The 23,512-nt window shown below is 29.2% G+C and overlaps 3 protein-coding genes across 3 annotated transcripts in view; 1 reads left to right on the forward strand and 2 right to left on the reverse strand.

Moving 5' to 3' along the window:
* Positions 1 to 3,656, reverse strand: part of LOC126736843 (solute carrier family 22 member 3-like) — a 34,765-nt gene extending 31,109 nt beyond the window's left edge. The window contains exon 1 of the mRNA XM_050441396.1: positions 3,493 to 3,656. Within this exon, the coding sequence (XP_050297353.1) occupies positions 3,493 to 3,523 (31 nt within the window). The 5' untranslated portion in view covers positions 3,524 to 3,656. The remainder of the gene's footprint in view (positions 1 to 3,492) is intronic.
* Positions 1 to 23,093, forward strand: part of LOC126736845 (tubulin alpha-3 chain) — a 30,663-nt gene extending 7,570 nt beyond the window's left edge. The window contains exons 2-9 of the mRNA XM_050441397.1: positions 6,641 to 6,863; positions 17,877 to 18,049; positions 21,428 to 21,556; positions 21,612 to 21,782; positions 21,841 to 22,100; positions 22,156 to 22,289; positions 22,437 to 22,645; positions 22,706 to 23,093. Coding sequence (XP_050297354.1) covers positions 6,641 to 6,863; positions 17,877 to 18,049; positions 21,428 to 21,556; positions 21,612 to 21,782; positions 21,841 to 22,100; positions 22,156 to 22,289; positions 22,437 to 22,645; positions 22,706 to 22,756 — 1,350 coding nt within the window. The 3' untranslated portion in view covers positions 22,757 to 23,093. The remainder of the gene's footprint in view (positions 1 to 6,640; positions 6,864 to 17,876; positions 18,050 to 21,427; positions 21,557 to 21,611; positions 21,783 to 21,840; positions 22,101 to 22,155; positions 22,290 to 22,436; positions 22,646 to 22,705) is intronic.
* LOC126736846 (histone H4-like) lies at positions 12,443 to 12,870 on the reverse strand. The gene has a single exon (XM_050441398.1). The coding sequence runs from the start codon at positions 12,752 to 12,754 to the stop codon at positions 12,443 to 12,445; it is 312 nt and encodes a 103-aa protein (XP_050297355.1). The 5' UTR covers positions 12,755 to 12,870.
* Positions 23,094 to 23,512: the final 419 nt, after the last annotated feature.

Below are 23,512 nucleotides of genomic sequence, written 5' to 3' on the forward strand. Positions count from 1 at the left end.
TTCAAACTTACTTATCTAGTCTTCTTATCTAAAAAATATATATATACTTTTCACTATAAAATAACAACAAAAAACATAAAGAATAAAAACCACTTAATTTTCTATAAGCCGTACAATAAATGTTAAAAGGGTTTAATTATGCAACCATACAATACAAACTTATTGATATTCTATAATAATTCTCAAGAACAATAACTAACGGTATATGTTGATGTTTAGAAAATGGCAATTAATCATTTCTTGATACTATTTTGTGGGCCAAATTCGCGGTTATTCAAAGAAAGTGTATTAAATTCGCTTTGTTATATGGTGACTGGCACAAAACCTATATTTCTGAGGAAATGGCAGTGCCTGTAACGTCAACATTGAATAATATCGTTGATTTATTTTGTTAAGGATATTAATAGACCCTGCTCTAAAATAGGCTTTATTTTTTAGAATAGGCACATATTGAACAACCGCTCAAGCTTAAAAATTAATATCTGTATAGCTTCAAATTTTAATTCGATAACACATAAAGCATTAATTAGGCATTCAGGTACTTATTTTTAAAATAAACCATGTTCCCATTCGAAACGGTTTACATGTGCCGCGTGTTTTCTAAACAAGATAACATGAAACATCACATATTATGGGTTTCACCTCTGGCATAAAACTTATCGAGTCTTTGTGTATAAACATCTGGCATACTTTTTTTTCAACGGTAATTGCTTTGTATCTTTTATGTGGGAAATGGTAGGAAAAAAGGTTCAATAATTTTGGATTGGAAACCAAGAACTACAAACTTGTAGGTTTGATGCGAGACTCAAAACACTACAGCAAAAAAATATTTTCTGCAAAAGAAACTACAAAGCCATTGATTAATAACAGTTAAGTAGTTAAACTTTATTTAGTTTTGTCCAGGTAAACAAAATTAAAAAAAAATCATTTAAAAAAATCCATAGAAGATCAAAGATATTTTTGTAGGTTTTAACCGCCTGTGAAATAAAAATATAACTATTTCCTTTTTGAGTTAAAAAGTTAAAGAACTAAAAAATAGCTTGAAGTACTTAAAACATAATCATAAAATTTTTTTGAGGATTTTATATTTATGAATTAGAACGTGGTGAAAATATTTAAGAAATATAAACACGATTCATTAAACAATTGCAATTTTTTAAATTTGTAAAAAAAAATTTTGTGTTTAATTTTGTTTAATTTGAAAGTTTTTTTTTTAATTTACGATACCTTAAATCTTATTATCAAGATTAACTATTGTTTTAGTTGACGCATATTTTTTTCAGATGAAGATTTTTTGTGGGTTTCAGTATAATTGAGTTAAAGTGTAGTAGTATATAGGCTTGGTAATGGCCGAAAATACAAAATAACTTAAAACGGAGAATTCTAAATAAATTAGTTTCATCCTCTCAGATAAATTGGCGCCCAACATTAGGCGCAAATGACACATTGCAAACTTACGGACCAAAATTATTGTTAACATTTATATCTATTGAAACTTACTAACGTAGCCAAATAATCAATTAGATCAACATTGCTTATATTTTTTTTATGTATATAATTTAATTTTTTTTGTAACATCGTATTTCACGCTCTTTTAGGTGTAAGACTCAAAAAACTGATTCTAAATGTTTGCAAAATAGTTAAGCAATTTAGTAATTTTCTAAAGCAAATGAAGTTAATAGATTTAATATATTATAATTATACTACATAAAATGCATCGTTTTATATAAGACAAATGAGATTTTTAATTATTTTTATTCATTTATTATAAACCAGAGAACAAAGAATTGTACGAACAAAATGAAAGGAAGAGTTACATAGTCTGGAGTAAATAAGAAAACAAAAAATAGAGATATGCAACTGCAGAAAATTCTTCAAAAAAAAACAAAGTTTTATAATATCAGAAAAATTCAACATAATTTAAATTTATGGCCGATACCTTTTTTAACGTTGCATTCAAGACTCAAAGATATGTTTCTCAGGTATTTAGAAAATAATAATGTATTTTATCAATGTTGGACATAACGCTTAAATTAATTTTTCAAGTAGTTCAAGTAATTAACTATTTTAACATTGCTTTTATTTGCATTTTTTTTCCATGTAATTAATTTTTTTTGCCACATCTTATTTAATGCTCCGTTGGGCATAAGACTCAAAAAACTAGTTCCAAATTTTTGCAAAACAGTCAAGCAATTTAGTAATTTTCTCAAGCAGATGATGTTAATAGATTAATTCTTCCTGGCGGTTGAGTGTATTTCTAACTTAATTCAGATCGTTATAAAATTCTCTGGATGATAATAATATTAAGACAATTAATTATAATACATATTTATATACATATTCTTTAAAAAACAAAGTTTTATCTTATCAGAAAAATTGGTGCCTAAATTTAAATTTATGGTCGATATCTTTTTAAGTGGACTCAAAGGAATCTTTCTTCCGTATGGTCAAATAAATAATGTATTTTATCAATTTTGTACATAACACAATTTCGGACTTAAATGTCAGTGATTAACTCTTCCAGATAGTTAAATGTATTTCTGATTTCTTTTAGGCACTCAAAATTAAAAAACAAGATTTTGTCATTAGACAACCACATTTTTCGTGTTCTTTTTTACTTCCAAGCAGTGAAAGACAATTTGAAATGGTAGCTTATAGAAACTGCATGCAAAATATAAAAAACTGTACTTCTATGCTGACTAAAAATACCTATAAACTCCTTTTAATCTTTTTAAATGAGGCTAAAATTTGATATTTTGTCATTAAACATTCTTATTAATTATGCAAATTTGAATGCATCACAATTGAACTTTTGAATACTGAAATAATTTTAACTTAGAAATTACTTGACTTAAATGCTGTTAAACTCTCAATCAATTAGTTTAGTTTTGTAAGAAAAATTGGCGCCAACATGGTGCCCAAAAGTAAATAGGACGAAAGTAATTACTTAAATTCATAGCTCTTGTGAACTGTCAGAAAAACAATAAACTCATTAACGTGGCCAATTAACCAATTGGATCATCAGTACTTATATTTTATATAGTACCTAATTTAAGAAGGTTGGTCGACCATTTTCTACTTAAGTGAATGAGGAAATTATTTTGCCATAAAATGTAATGTGGGATTATGTCTCAGAGGATGGGCAGGGTTGTGTCAGTGGCTTTGTATTTTTACGCTATGAAGTACTTAATAATAGATTGAAAATAATATGGGTTTATTTAGGTGTGGTAAAGAATGTAATCTATGGCTCTCCTTTTTGATATCTGTAATTATAAATAAATAGGACTTAATCACCTAACAAGGAAGGTTAAAAGCAGTCATCTTTAATGACGATGTTCAGTATATGATTAAAGTTCTATTTTTATGCAAAAAAATAACAATCGATAAAAAAGATTTGAAACAAGAAAAGAATCAAAAGGTTTTCTAGAAAATAATATTAGCTACACGAGTTTAATGAACATTGATCATGAATATACTTATATAACCACTTACCTAATTTCCAATATAGGATATTTAGTACCATACCATATTTAATATTAATCTATCCATCGTGTATAGTAAAAAAGACATAGGAAATGAAATTAAAAGGATTTTTTTTTGTTCATAAAGAAAAACTTATTTTAAGCAAGTTTACCTACTAGAACTGTTATTACGAGAATCGTGACAAGATTTATACTAAATTTTAAATATCAATAAATTTCTTATCAATGCTATCAAATAAATATTGCACTTAGATTATAAACTACAATATTTACCGAGACATGTTGGGATGTTTTTAAAAGTAAGGTAAACTACACAAACTAAAGGCAGGAATCGCCTATTAAATGAATTATTAACGGTTCTAATTATTTTTAGGGATAAAAAGGGAAAACATCTTTTTTAGTCTATAAAACTGCTTTAAATATACCCAATTCAGATCTATTAAGAACTTTGCCTCAGGAGATAACATTAGTTCTATGGTTGGAACCTTTGGTGTGACACTGAAATTACGAGACAGTTTTACCACTAACCAAAATTTTTTATTTTGCTCTCGATACGTGTTTCGCTAACGATGTTAGCATCTTCGGGAGAAGATTAAAACTGATCTCAGTTTTAATGCATTTCTATTGCATTTCACCTCCTCTTGTTAGCACAGTATAAAGTTCAGATTCATTTAAAATAATTAGGAACAAACCAGAAATTGCGTTCCTTTAATAGAAGATATTATACGACTTATTATTACAGCTTCAGTATTTCAATTACCTCTCCATCAATTATTTTTTTTTAAGAATTAAAAATTGTATTTGAATATTGCATGTTAAAGTAGAATAGGCATTTTTATCAACACTTCGTATAACGTGCATCACATTATTTTTTAAAAACGGTGGTATGCGACTTGGTCGATGATACATAAGGTATTATAACTTCAAGCCCATTAAGATAATGTTAAGGCTCCTAATTCTTAATTAAATACTAAATCTTTCCTTTCTGTCCATCGTTTCATCATCTTTCATAACCGATTTATTTTATTTGATTAGTAAACTTTCATTGGACTATACATTATATATATCATTATCCTTTTACTCCATTCTTATTCCTTATCTTATTAGCAAATTTGATTAGAAACTTAATATGGCATTTTCAGCATAGAATGGCTATTCCAAAAATGCTATTAGTTATGAACATTTTTGTCTACTTTGTTAAGCCTGTCATGCTTGTTTAATACTATAGTCTTTCTAAGTCTTTCTACAATGAATGCTTGCAGTAAATGATTAGAAATTAGTGCTTTTTCGCTGATGCTTGATCTAGCTATAAAAGTTGCTTATGTTCTCTCAGATCAAAGACAATATTTGATTGACGATTCATTGGTCTAAAAGATTAGACCTGCGAATATTTGGTTTTTTAGGTGGAAAATATGAAATTGAAATATGTCCCGGCCGATTTTTGGCATCTTAGATAGTTTATTAATGAGAGATTCTTATTCTTATTGCATATTTGCAGAAATGATTCAATAGCGGTGATCATATTGAGACCAGGAAAGATTTCCCTACAGCGAATACGGCAATATATCCGCTTTTGGTAAGATGAATGAGTATATTTTTCAGTTTAATACGTATTTAATGACAGTTTTAAAACATACAATCAAAGACTGAATTAGTGCAGAAATTTATTAAGAAAAATGGTCATTTTCTTCTTAATAGGGAAAATTTGCTTACGATTCTTGGATCCCTGTAAATGCACATTCAATAAATGATGACTTAAAGTAAGATACTGATAATTGGGATGAAGCTAATCTCCTTCACTATCTGCATTTCATACAGAATTTTTTTCTATTAAATAGCCATTAATGTTTTAAAAAAAGGGTCACATTTTGGATTGGAACTATATGATGATTCAATAAGCTTTTTCTGCTATCTAAAGAAAAGAAAGTTTAAAAAATTCGTTCTCTGGCAGTATTGCAATTTAATGAAGGATTTGAAAACATTATTGGGTGTAATATTACAAATGTGAACATATTTTAAGATTTTTTGTAATAAATTGCATTTCTTTATGTAATATTACTTTCTGTAATATCATACTCTAATGTTAAGATTGTTATTCGGAAAATGAAAAATTCTATAATTTGATAATTCTATAATAGATGTTGCACTTTAAAGATTTTTCTTTTTAAGATTAATAACCAGTTCTGCATTTAATTTTATAATGGTAATTATAAAATTATCATGCGCTGTCGTGCACTTAAAATTTATGTATCCGCTCCAGATTACTCGAATATGTTTTAAAACTATTCTAGGTTTTATCTTATTTAATTATCCATTTATCATCGGTTTAAAATGAAGATTAAGGCCTATAGAAAATTCGATCTGTAATAAAAGTCGTGATAATACTAGTTATTTATAGTTTTTCTAAAGAAAAAAGTTGTAGCCCCTTACATGGAAGCTCCTAAAACACACGCTTTTGAAATTAGTTTTCCTTTTAAATAACTTTTAAAATACTTTGTAAAATTTCATGAAATTTTAGTATGACGATCAGTAGAAAAGGTTTTTTCCAGAGACGAACTACCTCTAACACATTTTTATCATTTTTAGACCCTGTATAATAAAAGTAAAAAAGTATGTTTTTAGTATGTCTTCTTCACAGCGCTTGGCCTGAAGAAGCCAATATCCTCACTTTTTTTTGCCTCCCCAATTCCAAAGTATTAAGCATTAATAAGATTCTGAATAATGAGATACCAATTAAAAAACCGTTAGTACAAAAAACGTCATAAAAAATAGAAAAAATATGAACCATCCATATAATAATATCAATATATGCATATTTAAAACCATCACCCGTATATAAAATAGTATAATGTCCAATTAAGTAGACCGTGCACATCAGATAACGTTTCGTTTGCCAATTCCCGCAAATAATCTTTTCTCGGTTAAAAAGTAAAACAGGCTGTTTCTAAGAGACAATTTCTAAAAGTAGTACCTACTAACCAACCAACACTTACATTAAAATGCCTGATGGTCTACGGTACAATGACTTTAAGTATTCCGAGTTTAGCTATTTTTAAGTGGCGTCTGGCGTAATATTACAACGATAAATCTTGATGGAAGACACTTCTTTTCCGTAGTAGGTATTATTTTATTTTTATCACGGGCTTTTCTTTTTCCAGAGGGAATGTATCTCCGTTCATATTGGCCAAGCAGGTGTCCAGATTGGAAACGCTTGCTGGGAATTATACTGCTTGGAACATGGAATTCAACCTGATGGACAAATGCCTTCAGATAAAACTATTGGTGGTGGAGATGATAGTTTTAATACCTTCTTCTCGGAGACTGGATCTGGAAAGCATGTGCCCAGGGCTGTTTTTGTTGATTTGGAACCAACTGTAGTCGGTATGTATGTCAATATATTAGAAAAATCGTTTCTAAAAAAGGGTTCTATCAAAGTCTATATATTTTAACTTGAAAATGATAATTTGAAATTATTTTTGAAAAAATTATACTTAAAATACATAGACTTTGGTTCTATATTGTGATCATTTCTTTATTCATACATTCCTGAGAAAAATTCAAATCTAAAATCATATGTACTTATTACTATTACTTCTATGTACTTTGTAGCAGCAAAGGTAAACCGTAAACCAAAAAATATACAAAGTCGTTTTATTTTGTTCGATGTCATATTGTATTATCCCAGATTTAAATAATCCTTTTAATTATCTTTAACGATATATATTTCTACAATATGAAATTATGCAAAATTTGTATAATTTTGCATAATTTCATCATTCATTCCAAATTACCCTGTATAAGTATACAAAAAAATAATAAAATAAAAGCTAAAAGGTAATTTGCATTTAATTTCATATTATTAACTAAAATTTAAAATGATTACTACAATTTATAATATTGCATTTTAAATAAAAAATATATTAATATTTTAAAATTATTATATAGCTACTGTATTTAATAAACATCTAATAGCCTCTGAAAACGGTGAGCCACTTGTACATAGCAAAGAAAAACAAATCAAGTTAAAAAACACAGAAAATCGACTCTATCTAGATATAAAATTAATATGCTTTTAAAACTACTTTATCATTTTTGATTATGCTCTTATCTTTTCTTATTTTTATTGTTGATTCCTGTTTTTATCTATTTAAGTTTTTATGTGGGAACAAAATTATGATGATACAATTGTTATGATGATTAAGGGTGAAGTTTTCATATTTATTAATATTTAGGAAGATTAGAAACATATTCTCAGAGATGTCATATATGTTATTTGTTCAAAGAAAACTGCTATACAAAATTACTTTTTTTGAGATTCATATTTTTTAAATGATAAATAACTGCTGCGTATTTTTTTATTATCCAAAAATGTTTATTAAGTGTAGTTATATTTTTTTCATAAAACTAATTTTTTACTATCTTGGATGCATATTCACATCATTGTCCTATTGAAATATCCATCTCAATGGCATATCTTTATCTGCAAATATTAGTATTATATTTTACAATATATTTTTGTATTCAAATCAATCTATTTTGCTCCTCAATTGAATGATCCATATGCTTCAGAGTACGAATTTGGTCATTTGTTTTGAACGTAGTACAACAAGTCTCTTTACGTATTTTTTACCATTAGAACCAAATAGTGAACTTTTGCGTTCATCATTTCGCAGAAAGATTTTCTATTTCTGTCGAAAGTAAGAAAGAGGAGCTCTAGGAACCTCCATTTGGGCCCTTCTATCCTTCTTTCATAGAAAACCAGCTACTTGATAGAGATCCTTCAAAGAGAAAGAAGCCAGTTTTTATGGTTCTATTTACCACGTTAGTACCAAATTGCTTCGAGATTTCGTTCTTAATTTGTGTGGAAGTTTTTATGGCACCAAGTATTGTTATTGCTATTTATTTTTTTTATTCTTTTATCAATTCCATACGTAGTTTTACGGGGACTTTACGACTTGTGCATGCATCTCTTATATTTCTATAAATCTTATATTTTTCTATTAATTTCGTTACCACATCTTAATAGAAATGTTTAAAGACTAACTAAATAAATCCACGATTGTTTGTTTAAAATCACGCTGTAGCGAAAATTCATGACGAATTGTTTCCGAAAATCTGGAAAAAAAATTGGGAATCTTACATTCTTATATTAAATTATTCTTACACAAAGTACTTCGGGTAGGAAGGAATACAATAAATACATATCAACAAAAACAAAAAATGTATTTTTGTTTAATTTTCCTATTAGAAGGTGATGGGCAACGCAATCGAATGCTTTACTCAAGTCGCGGAATACAGCGGACATATATTGTCATAGCTTTCCTCATTTGGGATCCTAGATCCTAAATTGCTAAAGTGTTAGCAAATGGTGATAAGAAAATTCCATATGAAATGATGGCTTTAATTCCGTAAATGAAATTAATATAAAGTTACAAGGGTCATATAAATAATGTTTTTGATATTTTTTCTTTTTTTTTACGTATATATCTCACATTAGCAAAAACGAAGTTTAATACTTTATTTTGAACATGGTACTAATTGGTCTCTTGATTAGTAAATTTGGTTATTAGTAAACTTTTAATGGGACCAAGTTTTGATATTGCTAAATATTTTAAAATTCTTTTATCAATTCGAGAACTATTTTTACGGGGTCTTACCAATTTCGGCGTATTTCTTACGTTTCTATAAGTCTTATATTTTTCTTTTAATATCGTAGAAATATATTATACACTTATATAGTGTATTTAATATGCACCTTAATACAATTATTTAAAGACTAACTAAATAAATCCATAATTTCTTGATTAAAATCACGCTGTAGAGAAGTTTCATGAGGAGTAGTTGTGATATTAGAAAAAATTCGAAGCAAGATTTGGGAAATCATTCTTATATTATACTATTCTTATAGGAAATACTTTGGGCAGGAATGAATGCAACATGGACATCACATTATTATTCATAGGAAATGCAATCGAAAGCTTTACTCAGTTACAGAATACAGAACACATTATGTTGTAGACCCAAAATTGCTAAGTAGTAGAAAATGGTTATAAGAAAATTTCATATACAGATGGCTTTAACTCGCTAAATAAAACTGGTATAAAGTTATCTCGGTCATTTGTAGCACCCTTAAATTAGTACTATTACAGGTCTCTTAAGGGTCAGGGAGAAGGCACCTCCTTTGATGCAGCAATTGAGGAGTTTCAATATAAAAATAATGTTCTTGAAAGTTTTTTAAAATTTATATATCTTACTTATTATTGTCAACTTATTACAGCCAAAGCGAAAACTACTTCTTTACAAGTTGCACACCTACTAGCTCAACTGGGTCAAGATAAGACGTTCTCAATTAAGCTTGACATAGACGTTATTAAATTTATTAGAGGAAACATTGTAATTGACGGGATTATTTTTTTAGATGCCGCCATACTCGTCATTAATATTCTAAATTCATTATTTGGGTTTGTAGAGTTCCAGGTGATGGTATGATTGGATGTGATCTGACATTTTTTATATTTATTCATTTTAATTATAGTTAGTAAGACGTTTATAGATGATGTAAGCGAAACGGCCAAATATATTTTTTATGAAGTTTAATGCCTCTGTATAATGATTTTCATATGTTCGTTATCATATCCCTTTGACTAGTGGTACATTATTAATCATCTAATGTACCAAAGGGAATTATTTCTTTTTATCCTTTTTTTAAATAAACGAACTTCAGAATAAAGACGTAGTTATAATTTTAATTGATTTATACTGTTTTTAATATTTTGCCGATAATTTCAATAATTTTAAAAGTGTGACAACGTTATTACAACTAGCGCCCTCAAAGTGTTGAGTAAAAGACGTGCGCGAGTAACCACTCAATAATAATAAACCATTTTTTATATATTTAAACTAACTCCATACTTTATTCAGGTATACAAGACTAACTTTATACACATCAGCGCCAAATTCACACGTTTGCGACCCAGCCCTTTAGAGATATAAGAGATTAAATTGCAGGCAGGACCGCAGGACGTATAGTCAAAAAAAAGGTTTCTGTCTGTGCCATTTCCCCAATGGGGTAATCAAGACCAGTCGCGTGAAAATGGGTGCGACTTTTTACTGCAGGTTAATAAATGAAAAGTTGCGCTCACTCACGGTTAAAATACAAACCATATATGTTTATAATGGCACATAAAAACTCAATTCTTCAACGAAAACCCCATAAAATTGCGTTGGATGGCATACGCAATTATGATTCTCCCATCTAAATCTACCATGTACGGCCGATGTTTAATAATTTATGCGAGCCATAAAAAAAGAAGAGTGGATAGATTACATCCGCGGTGGGTATTTTCTCTCGTTCATCCATCATCTCGAGCACTTTTTTTGCAACAAAAGAGGTAAATATACCTTAAAAGCCTTGATTCACGATGCTATAAATTCTGTAATAAATTTTTCAATTTTTTAACGCTTTAAGTGGCGATAGCAAAAAATTGTAAATCACAAAATACGGTAGAAAAATCATTTTTACTGTTTAAAATCTACTTTTTATTACGGCCTCATGTAAATAGAAACATGCATTGTACATTAATGCCAAACGTCAATTTCGAAGTGTCGTCGTGGTAGGTAAAGGAATTATTATTTATTTTCCCTTAAACTCCTAAGTATTAAAAATAGTGATTTTTTAGTATTTAAAAACACTTGTTTTCGTTTGAGAGGAATGGCCGGCGTCTATATAATTCGGAGTTAATATAATTCTGGCCTGATATTAGCGCACCAACTTTTCATTACTATTTACTACCTCTCACTAATGTGTAATCTTGTTACAATTTTTCATTGTTTTGTCTGACATTATGACCAAAAATCTAACAGATTAAATCAAACAGAACAGAAGTAATTTACCAATTCACTTTTGAGTGGTAATTATTGTATTAGATTATTACCTCCTATTATTATTAGAGACATTTTATTAAAGTATTAAACTTTCTTTTTATTTTAGACTTTCTTACGTCGGCCTCAATTATCAAGATTTTATTAACTATTTTGGTTGACAATCTGTATTCAAATATTTAATTTAATGACAGAAAAAAACTGACTCTTTTTAAACTTATATTTCTATACTAATAGTACAGGATAAGACAAAGATGAAGAATATCAGAAAATATCTAATAATTAAGGGTATCTGTCATTTAAATTATGCTAGTTTTACTCTTTTAGGTACGATATTATAGGACAAAATTTTTGCACGTTTTAACTTTAAGTATAAATGCTTTGTTGATCTCTTCGTATAATCGCCAAGGTTCAAGGTTGAGATATCCAACACCTCCATATGAATATACGGGCTGATTCTGAACCATGGTATCTTATGAGAAAACTTAAAAAGTATAAGAAATCATCTCCGAAAATGTACTTTGAACTTTTTTTTAAGTGCTGCTCTATTTCCGCTGGTGTTATATAAACTGGAACCTGGTAAAGGTGAAGAAACTGGACCTCACCAGCCAACCCATTGTTATCTGAACTCAGAATTCAAATACATTTATTCGTAGGGTTAAGAAACGATTAAGTAAAATGGCTTTATGGTAATGGCCTAATGGCAACTTGGTCTCGCTTATTAATTTGTCTGTATTTTTACCAAGAAAGGCAAACAATTAAAACAATAAAACAATGGATGCAAATTCCTATAGATACTTTAGTAATGAAAAGATAAACAGGTCGCTGTGAAAAGTTCTTGTTTTTTATATCAGACCTTAAGAATTCATATAAGCTGTAAATACTTATATTAAATGAGTTACAGCTTTACTTCAGCTTATTTCTTATTTTTAAATTTTATTAAGTAATTTTTTTTTGATTACTTTAATAAAACTCATAGTGGAGATATTCTTATATCGTAATAGTCGTAGGAATTAAAAGAATAAAATTAATTTTTTTTATATATTTGTTTGTTTTGTCCACTGTTCTTCACACCATTCTTAACCTCCAAAACCGTACAAAGGGCGTCCTTGACGTTTTAAGGCATAAACTACGTCCATGGCGGGAACAGTTTTCCTCTTGGCGTGTTCGGTGTAGGTGAATGCGTCCCTGATCACGTTTTCAAGGAAAACCTTTAATACACCACGGATTTCTTCGTAGATCAAGCCAGAAATACGCTTGGCTCCACCACGCCTTGCCAATCTTCTGATAGCTGGCTTGGTAATACCCTGGATGTTATCACGAAGAACTTTACGATGACGTTTTGCGCCTCCTTTTCCCAATCCTTTACCACCTTTTCCTCTGCCAGTCATTTTGAACTATTATACTAGTAGTAGTAGTTTACCAAACGTATCGAAAAAAGACAACTGCCCTAAGGCTATTTCAATATCTTGTCATCTTAAAGGGAAGTTTAGTATCTATGCACACTTCTATGTGCATATAACCAGACATTTAAGAATGTAATGCGAAGCCAAAATAAGTATATCAATTTGGGTAATAATAACTTGTCTTCATAACTCTAATCCACAGTTCCTTGAAAATTATTACTTGTCTTCTGTTAAAGGCAATACTTCTGGTACATAAGCAATACAATTTCTGTTTTTTGCGAATTTATTGTATGAAACACAGTCAGAGCCTTTGGAGAAGTATTGTTTAACGTTGTACAAAATGGCTCTAATGAACATATTTAACTATAGAATCATACAATTTACATATAAAACCTGCAGTAGATCTATCCCTCCTAAAATGAAATTGTTCTTCTTTCGTTTTTATAAACCCCTTTCAGCAAAATTTCTCTGCTATAAATGTATTTCTTCTTATTTGAATCAATCCTTTTTAATTTAAATTATTTTATGACGATTTTGTGTTGTTGGAGTCTGTACTATATTACAATCACATGATTTATAATACAAGGAACTTCTGGCTCAAAAAAAAACCTTTGGCAACCTTCGGCATTTTCGCTAGAATGATCCGCATAATCGAGACAATGTTTCTATCTCTATCCATCTATCTTGCATTTTTAACGGTGCTGTCTATGTGGTATTCTTCTTCTAACAAATGAAGCGTAAAAAACGTCGTTCCATTTAGGAAGTAATACCGATCTGAAATGTCGGAGAACATACCGACTGTTACTCGAATCGGAACACTGGTATTCGCATTGTAATGATACCTTTAGAGGAACTGCACTTCGGTTATTACGAAATTTGTTACGTCCTTAATGAGACGGCAATATTACAAAGTTATCTTATTCGCATGACAAATTTATTAATTGTCTTTATTATTTAAATACTGAAAGCTATGAAAAAATCTTTTGTTCATCAATCAGCGATTCCAACAGCTATTTCATGCTTTAATGTGTTTATAACACAAAATTTAATTCCAATTTCGAGCAATTAAAAAGGTTTATTCACCGGATAAAAGTCATAAAACGGTCATTAAATTTTCCTAAAATAGCAATATAATACGTTAAAACAAAGATTTCCAGTGATTGCTCTTAATACTAAATCAAGTTAAATAAATGGTTAATAAAGAGACACGATTAATGATCCAATTGGGTTTAGATTATCCCTTATGTCTTGCTTCTAATTTATGCAATCAAAATCTTTATTAAGTGAGCGCAGTTTTAATGATCGTTTTGCTAGTTGTGTGGGCTAAGACTGTACAATAATTGTGCTCTAGATGAAGATCTTTATTTAAAGTCATATATTTTAATCATCAGTTGGCGCATTTAGGTGGCCTGCCAGAGGTAAACGACCAGCATTACATTTTTATTTGGTGAATTCAGAAACGGTCGTCACGCGACGTTAACTGTTTAATAACGCTTAGATTTTCGGAAACTCAGTTTTAGTTATTTAAGAAGTAAGTGTGTACATTAGACAAATTATATTGAGGTGCATATTTTTATGCTCGATAAACGTTCCAGCCGTAAAATAAAGAATTACCCCATAACACAGAGCAGATAATTATAAATGTTTAAATTATAATAATCTAATCTAAAACAAAACATAAAACAATCGGGCTAGTCATCCATAATATAAATTGGTTTCGGTCCGTTAACCAATAATAATGAATATTGATGCAAACACTTAAAATAAATATTTATTTTTAATAGTGTCAATGTGGTCAGAGATGCTAACTGATGAAAATAAAATTTTAAATTATATATTTTTACTATAAATCTTCTAATATACATATTAGATTGTATTTGAATTATTAATAATTAAGAATTTAAATTATTAATAATTTTAAGTAAAAAAAGATTTTAAAACTAGAACTAATCTAATTGTATTAAGCGAAAAGACAAAAAAAGTATTATTGCTAAAAACAATCTTTCATTATTTTAATCTTTCTTTTCTTATTTTACTGTTGTTAAGTAAAATAAATTAAAATAATGTGTGAACAAATAGAACATAGAGATAATTATTTTTTCAATACGTGTACGAGTCAAAAAGCACTCTTCTAACAAGCGGCTTAAATGAGGGTTCCTTTTGTAGACCTTTTGAGTGACAGCTTGACTAATGAAAGTAAAATTGCTGTCCATAAGTATAACCAAATATGTAACCTTAATTCATAGATACTCTAGGCAACAGTTCGCTATTAATTTCATATTTAAAAATAGTAGGCTTTATCATTAGTTCTTCAAAAGGTAATAGCTAGCCAATTTCTAAGATTAATATCAAGCTTATTACTACTTACAGACCATTATTAATTTGAAATTACAATATTTTAAGTCTCGAATAGATCTAAAAACGTTAATGTCGTCAGCAAACATAAGAAAATCCACTGTATCAAAAACTTTGCTATATAATTAACCAAAAAGTAGATATACGGTATAAGCCTCGTAGTACATTCGAATACTTTCTTATCTTTATGTGATATAAAGTTATTTATGCTGACACATTGAGGTCTTACAATTAGAATGCTACTCAACCAAAATGGAATTACCTAGCTCCAGAGCCCTCAGCTTGAACAGTAAAAGGCTATATTTGTGTCTATCAAATGCTTTCGAGGAATCCGTGTAGATGGTATCCATTTACACATGAATCTTATAGGCCCTCAACAGAAAGTGCTTGTTTATAATTAAGTTAGAAGACTTTTGCGTTGAATCTGTCAGCCTCTAAAGAATCAAACAAATCAAGTTTTGGTATTGTTTGGTAATTCGATACATCTTACTGAAATAAGCAGGTACATCTAAGTCGTATTTACGTACACAAACGCAAAGGAATAAAAAGCGCATTAAAAATTTTTGAAAATATTTGTTTATTAACTATATAAATATAGAGGAAAATGTGTTTAATTATCGGTAATAATAATGTCGTTACAATTATTTATTTATAAAACCTGCAAAGTAAGAAAATAAAATAATCATTAAAAGATTACCATAGATTTCTCCAGGGTGAAGTACCATTATGCAAAGTAAAATAATAGGCGAAGGGTCCTGTTTACTTCACAATCCTTATTTCAAAAATCCCGATGCGCTTCGGTTGTTAAACCACCAACAGTCAAGGGAAAAATGATATTATCACAAAATGCCCATAAAAAGATTAAAAACAACATAACATTACAATACATTAATTTAAACATCTTATCACATCGTATATTTACAAACAAATCATAAAAAACCAGCTCCCTTAGATAAAGAGTTTTTCTTTTATTTTTGCAAGTCTTAAGTTAAATTCCCAAGATGTTTTCCATATTTTTTATTCTGCCTTTTTCATATTGAAATAAGTTCTAAATTTAATGAATATAAGTTAGTCCTGGTATTTACTAGAATCATCGGATACGAATTTAAGTGTTAATTTATTTTTAAACTGTGTCTTTATTTGAGATCATCAATTTTCCATTTATAAAAAAATAACGAATCTCAATTCTATTAAAATAAATAATAGAAATACTTAATGGACTAAGGAAATTCGAGACGTTGAGGTAAAAATAAATAGTTTTCTTTAGTTGTTGACTCACAACCACTAATGCTGTTATTGTTATAGATTATAATCCTATGCATACAATTTTTTTTAAAACTTCAAACATAATTCTTAAAATATTTCTTATAATGTATAGTCCAGAAATCAATGATTTTTTACATGGATAGCACAAAATTAGTAACATCGAAAATTGCCAGTATTTTTGCGGAACTAAAACTAAGTTTCTTAATATATCTATTCTAACTTAGGCTGTCAGATGGTTAATTTAATATTTTGAAGTAAGTTTTTCTTCCAGAACAAATAAATATCATCATCAAGTAACTACATAAAGCTTAGTTTTTGCTTTCTTATTTAGTTGTTAAATAAGAAAATCAAGAAAACGATTCCCTGTAATACCCAAAAATATTAATCTCCATTATATTGCTCTCCTGTCTTTACACATTTTTAATCAGTAGACGCCCAATTAGATATTATTATGTAAGGTAATTTAAAATTGATATCTCTGACCACCAAATTATCTAAATGTCTCAGTAAGATTTGGTTTGTCATCGTGTCAAAGGCTTTTTTAAGGTCTAAATACAGTTCTATGATCCTCTTTCATTGGCTCAAATCTTCTCTGTAACTCTAACAACATCAATCTCAGAATTTAAGTTCTTCCTGAAAGCAAATTGATCTGGTCGAGCAATTGATTGATTGAAATTTAGATATTATTTTTTTCTGAAGGTTCTCTGTTATGTAGTAAAAATTCAAAGTACTAAGCAGGTCATCTCGTGAGCGATATTACTAGTCTATAAGGTCTGATGATGCTTTTTTAAGCGAAACATGTAACCTTCGGAACGTAAATAAAAAAATATATTTTGAGACCGGGACTTAGGGTTTTTATTTTTTTTCTACTTGCGTAGGTCTCTTTGAGGTAATGAACGAGTTCTTTCAGTTCTTTTGTGCAGCCCTCATTATTAAGGTTTTCTATAATGATCAAGTGGTTCCAACTGTTGATTTTATATGGATGTAGTCTCAAAGTATAGTATAGTATGGATGTAGATCAAGAGACATCAAAATCTTCTCCGTTGACATTCGTAAAAGCATCGACCGATTAATCAATCGATTTTGCATTTTTTGCAACACTAGACGGCCTCTCTTAAGACGTTCTTTATTCTATTAATAATTTTGTATGATGCTGAGAGACATCGGACAACTTTTGTTAGTACTCTAAAAATGTAACAGTTTTTAAATCGTATTTTTATTTATAATATTTCCAACATGGCCACTATAACACTTGAAAAATATGTCATGTCTATTGACAACTCCTTTATATTATTACCTTTTCTTTTTAGAGTAGATGAGAATCGCAGATAATTAAAAAAAAATTCTATAATCTTCACTGGTTTAATAAAGTACCGCAGTAGAATAACCCCTTTTAAAAATCCCCCTTTTATAGTTCTTTTTATACTGATCAAAGTAATTGACTAAAACAAATTCTCTCCAAACATTATCGATGTAATTCTTGCAGACGAAGTACGTACAGGAACATACCGCCAACTATTTCACCCCGAACAACTTATCACCGGAAAAGAAGATGCTGCTAACAATTATGCCAGAGGCCATTACACCATTGGTAAAGAAATCGTGGATGTCGTTTTGGATAGAATTAGGAAACTGGCTGACCAATGTACTGGATTACAGGTAATATAATCACATACAAGAGATCTTTTTAAATTAGCACCTAAGTTATATTTTATGTAGCTGCTAGAGATGTATATTTATAAATTATAATGCGGTTAAATTCAATGGAAATTTAAATTAAAAGTTGCAGTAGATTAAAATTCATCAGTAGTCCATCATACATAGCGGTAAACCATTAAATCTACATTTATCATATGTAAATAGCATTTGCTAAATTAGCTTCAAGGCAACAAAGAAAACTGAATATGAAATACTTCCGATTTGGCACCCTTCACTATCTTCCAAACTCGTAAATCAAAATTACTAATGGCCTTACCGGTGAAATGAAAATCCTTAAATAAAGGTGACTATGCCAAAAGACCCTTTAGTATAGATAAATCTATAATGACTTAATTCATTTTCAACGCTTCTCCGAACAATAGCAAAACAAAATTTTTTCATGTCCCAAATAGGAATTAATAAATTACAAGAATGAATGCTCATTGCGTTAAAGGCGCATATTTCATTCAAAATTTTTATGGTCTTTGCCCCGACGAGGAAATTGTAATCACTCAGTGTAGGCCGCAAAAGATAATGCACTGCATTCAACAAGAGAATCCCTCGAGATTATCATTAAAGATAAACTATTCGTTGGGTGTAATTTATCCGGTCTAGTGGGTCTGATATAATATTCTCTGAATAACAATAAATGATGGCTTTTGCTTATTTGCATGGTTTACTCCCCTTGTCGAAAATAAAAAAAGTTATTACGGCTATAAAATAGCAGTCTTATATTTTATCTATATAAATTTAAAGAATGTTTATTTCTATTCTTTTCTACTAAAAATCATTTTTGAATCTATTAACTAAATTAGAGGTCAGGTCATTCTATCAATTTATTCCACATTAGTCGATAAAAAAAATAATATTATTTACTAAATTAGATAAATGATCATATATTGATTTTAAATAATAAGGAATCCATTTTGCCTCAATTGCGAATCATTTTATCAGGTTATAACTATCATCGCGAGTCATTGACGGTGGCAAAGCTATTTAGGGTTCTGTAGTTCAGCTTTTCTACGATCAGCATTTCTTGACCGTGCTTTAAATATTATATTTATGTTTTACAACTGGTTTTAAATACAGCTGCTCTGAGTAAATAAATATTTTACTATTTTTGATCTTTAAAACAAGGTCTGTAATATACTTAACCGTTCCCAATTCTGCCTACTACTTTTGTGATGTACTAATTCTGATCCCTACGTTCTCGTAACATCTTAATACAGTTATTTGTTCCATAGTCCCAAATGCCTCCTTAAGATCTAAAAAGACTCATACCACCCTTCTCCTTGGTCCAAACTTTTAAGGAACTGCCCTAACCTAGTACCACCAACCTAAGTATTTCAGTTTATCCTTAAACTAATTAATTTTCTTATAAAACTTTTCTAGATAATTTTCTATTTGTATTGGATCAAATCTTCTTCCGTGATTTCATCTTTGTCACATGACTTAACAATGATTGAGTTAACTTGACTTAAACAAAATATACTTCTTTCATTCCTTTTATCCCACACACAGTTTTTGATATTATACTATTGTATTATATTTTAATCCTGACTTACAGACCTGGTCATTGGTGACCTTTCTTTAAAAATGTTTAAGTCACTTAAGTTCCTATAAGCTGAAGATTTATAAGAAATTTTTTTTTATTAGTTCACCAAAAATTTTTCTATATTCGTAATATCTATGCGAAATAACAGTTTAGAATTTAGAGTACATTCATTTTTAAGACGCTTTCTGGTTCGTTCCGTTAAGGAAAAATAAGATGATGAGAGTCAGAAATGCATTATAGGTGACAAGGTCTAAGGGTAAAACATATTTTATGGGCTCAAAAAAAAACACATTGATTATAAACGATCGTTAAAAAAGCTTACCTAAATATTATGAAATGGATACTACTTATAGAAGAAACACTTTTCCAGAATGAGAATTCAAGTCAAATCCAAACATGCTTTATTATCATTAGAAACAAAGTATTTGTGGACAAAGCTTCTTACTAGATAAAACATTCGGCACTTAAATAGTAATAATAAGTAGCAAATAGGAATAAAAAACAAAAAGAAGAAGATATGAAAACAAGCAAAATGCAATATTTTCGATAAAAAAGGTAAATGTGATTTATGATAGATCTTTTGAAGCAAATCAAAGCTTGTTCAGACTTTATATTAGTGGGGAGATGATTAAAATTCTTAAAATTTAAATAAATAAGAGATTTCCTAGTCAATTCACTTTTTGGAATGGACATTGGAATGTTGAGATTTTGTCTAGTATTATAGGGCTTTCTAGATTTTTCGCTGGTAAGTTGGTACTGTTGGTTGGTTAATAATATACAATAAGGAACCATTGTGTTCCTCATTTAGAATTTTAGAATCAGCCTTTAGGGTTAGTTTAGTTAGTTAGTTAGTTTAGTAGGCTTGAGACTAAACCGTTTAGGTTAGTTATAATTTTCAGTTGTAATATTCAGTTGGATAGTTGCAAGTTATTTGTAATATTCAGGAATATAGCTTCATTATTTTTCTTCCTATTAAAATTATAGTTCCTAAAACTATAGTTTAAAACTTTATTTCTCTAATTTGTGGAGCTGCCTTAGATTTTTGTAAACTTTTCAATGCTATAAGAACTTTCTTGATACTACTTTTGATGTTCCATAAGACTTTACATTTTATTAACATGATGAGGTACATTTTGTGGCTTTGAACTTAAATAGCTTAAACCCCCATCACTCCTCAATTTCTATACTGACTTTCTTAATATGACAGTGTATTCTCTAAATAATAAATTCTATTAATATGTATTTGAGCAGTCAAACTGTTTACATCCGCTCTATTTCTAAAATTTTTGAAATAAACAAGTTGATATTTTTGATTTAGGTAGAAAGTATATGTTGATTGGTAGGTTGCTTTTAATGGAAAAAAATTACATCAGGAATCGTGTAGGTATACCATCCAAAAGTTTAGTAACCTGTGAAAATTTTGCTCCGAAACTAATTTAAATATTGTAGTAAATAAAGGTAACATTCAAATATAATAAATATTTGAAGTATTTAAAAATACATTTAAAAAAGGTTTTTCTCTAAAGACATTATTTTGAGATGGAATTTATTTTGACTTATAAGTTTACCCCATTACAAAGAATCGTTGATTAACTGGCTAGAGTAGCAGATCTTGAATTTTGCATTAGTGGAGATGGTGTGCAGAGTTTTTTCTGGATGTCTTAATTTTTAGGAGTTGTATGTTATATGGAAAAAGTGGAAAAACATTCAAGTTTATTTGCTCTATACGCTTTTGATTTATGCATACTTAAATCTACTATTTTTAAACTGGTGCTTATTTTCAGGGATTTTTAGTCTTCCATTCCTTTGGAGGTGGCACTGGTTCCGGATTCACGAGTCTTTTAATGGAGCGTCTCAGCGTGGATTATGGCAAAAAATCAAAACTAGAATTTTCCATTTACCCTGCCCCACAAGTAAGTTATTTTATAATCATGTATTAAAACCAGAACTAATAATTTATATATTTAGGTATCAACTGCAGTAGTCGAGCCATACAACTCCATTCTGACAACCCATACAACATTAGAACATTCGGATTGTGCTTTTATGGTGGATAATGAAGCCATTTATGACATTTGCAGGAGAAATCTAGATATTGAGAGACCAACCTACACCAATTTAAATAGGTTAATTGGACAGGTTCGTACATTTATTTTATTCTTACAATTAGCAATACCTTCATTAACTTCAATTTTAGATTGTATCATCTATAACAGCTTCTTTACGTTTCGACGGAGCTTTAAACGTAGATTTAACAGAGTTCCAAACTAATTTGGTTCCATATCCAAGAATTCACTTCCCATTGGCCACGTATGCCCCAGTGATATCAGCAGAAAAGGCTTATCACGAACAACTTACTGTAGCTGAGATTACAAATGCTTGTTTCGAACCGGCTAACCAATTGGTGAAATGTGATCCCAGACATGGAAAATATATGGCTTGTTGCATGTTATATAGGTGAGAAAATCATTTTATTTTAAATTATAAAATACTAATATTGTTTTTATATTAGAGGGGATGTTGTTCCGAAAGATGTTAACGCTGCCATCGCTACCATTAAGACCAAACGTACGATCCAATTTGTCGACTGGTGCCCTACTGGTTTTAAAGTTGGAATTAATTATCAACCACCAACTGTTGTACCAGGTACGTAATAATTGTTAGTTTTTTTGGGTTTTTTCTCCTTTCATATCGTAGCATATGAAAAATATTTTCTAAATTTATAAATTATTTAAATAGTGATATGATTCCCAATAAAATATGTAACTACTCACTAATTTTATCAAACCTTAGGTGGTGATTTAGCTAAAGTTCAACGTGCAGTATGTATGTTGTCGAATACAACAGCCATTGCCGAAGCCTGGGCGAGATTGGACCACAAATTTGACCTAATGTATGCTAAGAGAGCTTTTGTTCACTGGTATGTTGGAGAGGGTATGGAAGAAGGTGAATTCTCTGAGGCTCGTGAAGATTTAGCTGCCTTGGAAAAGGATTATGAGGAGGTAAGAATAATAGTTTTTCTCTATAAGTCATTTGATTAATGTAATATTTCTTTACTTTAGGTTGCCGTAGACTCTATTGAAGGAGAGGCTGATGAAGGTGATGAATATTAAACTTTTTGGTAGTCCAATTAACATATCACCATTGTGCATTTATTACGAATAATAAATATTTGACTATAGTTTTGACTGTCTACCAAAAAATATTTTTCAACTTAATTTATTACAAGAATATCTTTTAAGTTATTTTAAAAGTTTTTACATGTAATTTTTATACTATGTTATAATAATTTATTTTCATCAATTTTTTTATTTATTTATACATTTGTATTGCTTACTATATTGAGTGCCTAAGATTTTATTGAATTCTGCATTAAAAGCTTTATTAACGTAAATAGATTTTTTATAAATTTTTAAAAGCACTAAGCGAAATACAGGTTATTAATAGCTATTATTTGTTTTTGTCACTTAGCCTAATTTATATAATATTGTTTGAATAAATTCTTTATTTGCCATAATTTATTCAAGCACAAATTTTCATAAATATGTGTAAATTTAGTCCTTCAGCTCTTTATACTTCTTCCTTTGAGAAATGCAAATTGATTTTAAGAATGAATGGTTTGTTTGTATTGAAAATAATGGTTTCTGAGAAAGTTTCCGAGATTTTAGTCAGATAAGTTATCAAATTGAACTCTGGGATATAATGCAATTCGTTGCAAGAAAAATATTCGTGAAATTGATGTCATCGGTTGCTCTACATCAATCTACCGTTTTCTAAAAATTTCAGATTATAGGTCGGTTACGGTCTAGATAAGGCAAAAGACGTCAGTAAAAACTTTTTGTTTTAGGTTGAGGATATTATTTCTTTTC

Source organism: Anthonomus grandis, chromosome 5, assembly GCF_022605725.1.
Source record: "Anthonomus grandis grandis chromosome 5, icAntGran1.3, whole genome shotgun sequence".
Taxonomy (NCBI): Eukaryota; Metazoa; Arthropoda; class Insecta; order Coleoptera; family Curculionidae; genus Anthonomus; species Anthonomus grandis.

What these genes read in the sequence shown, in the direction of transcription:
- LOC126736846 (XM_050441398.1), bottom strand. Translation starts at nt 12,754, where the DNA reads ATGACTGGCAGAGGAAAAGGTGGTAAAGGATTGGGAAAAGGAGGCGCA.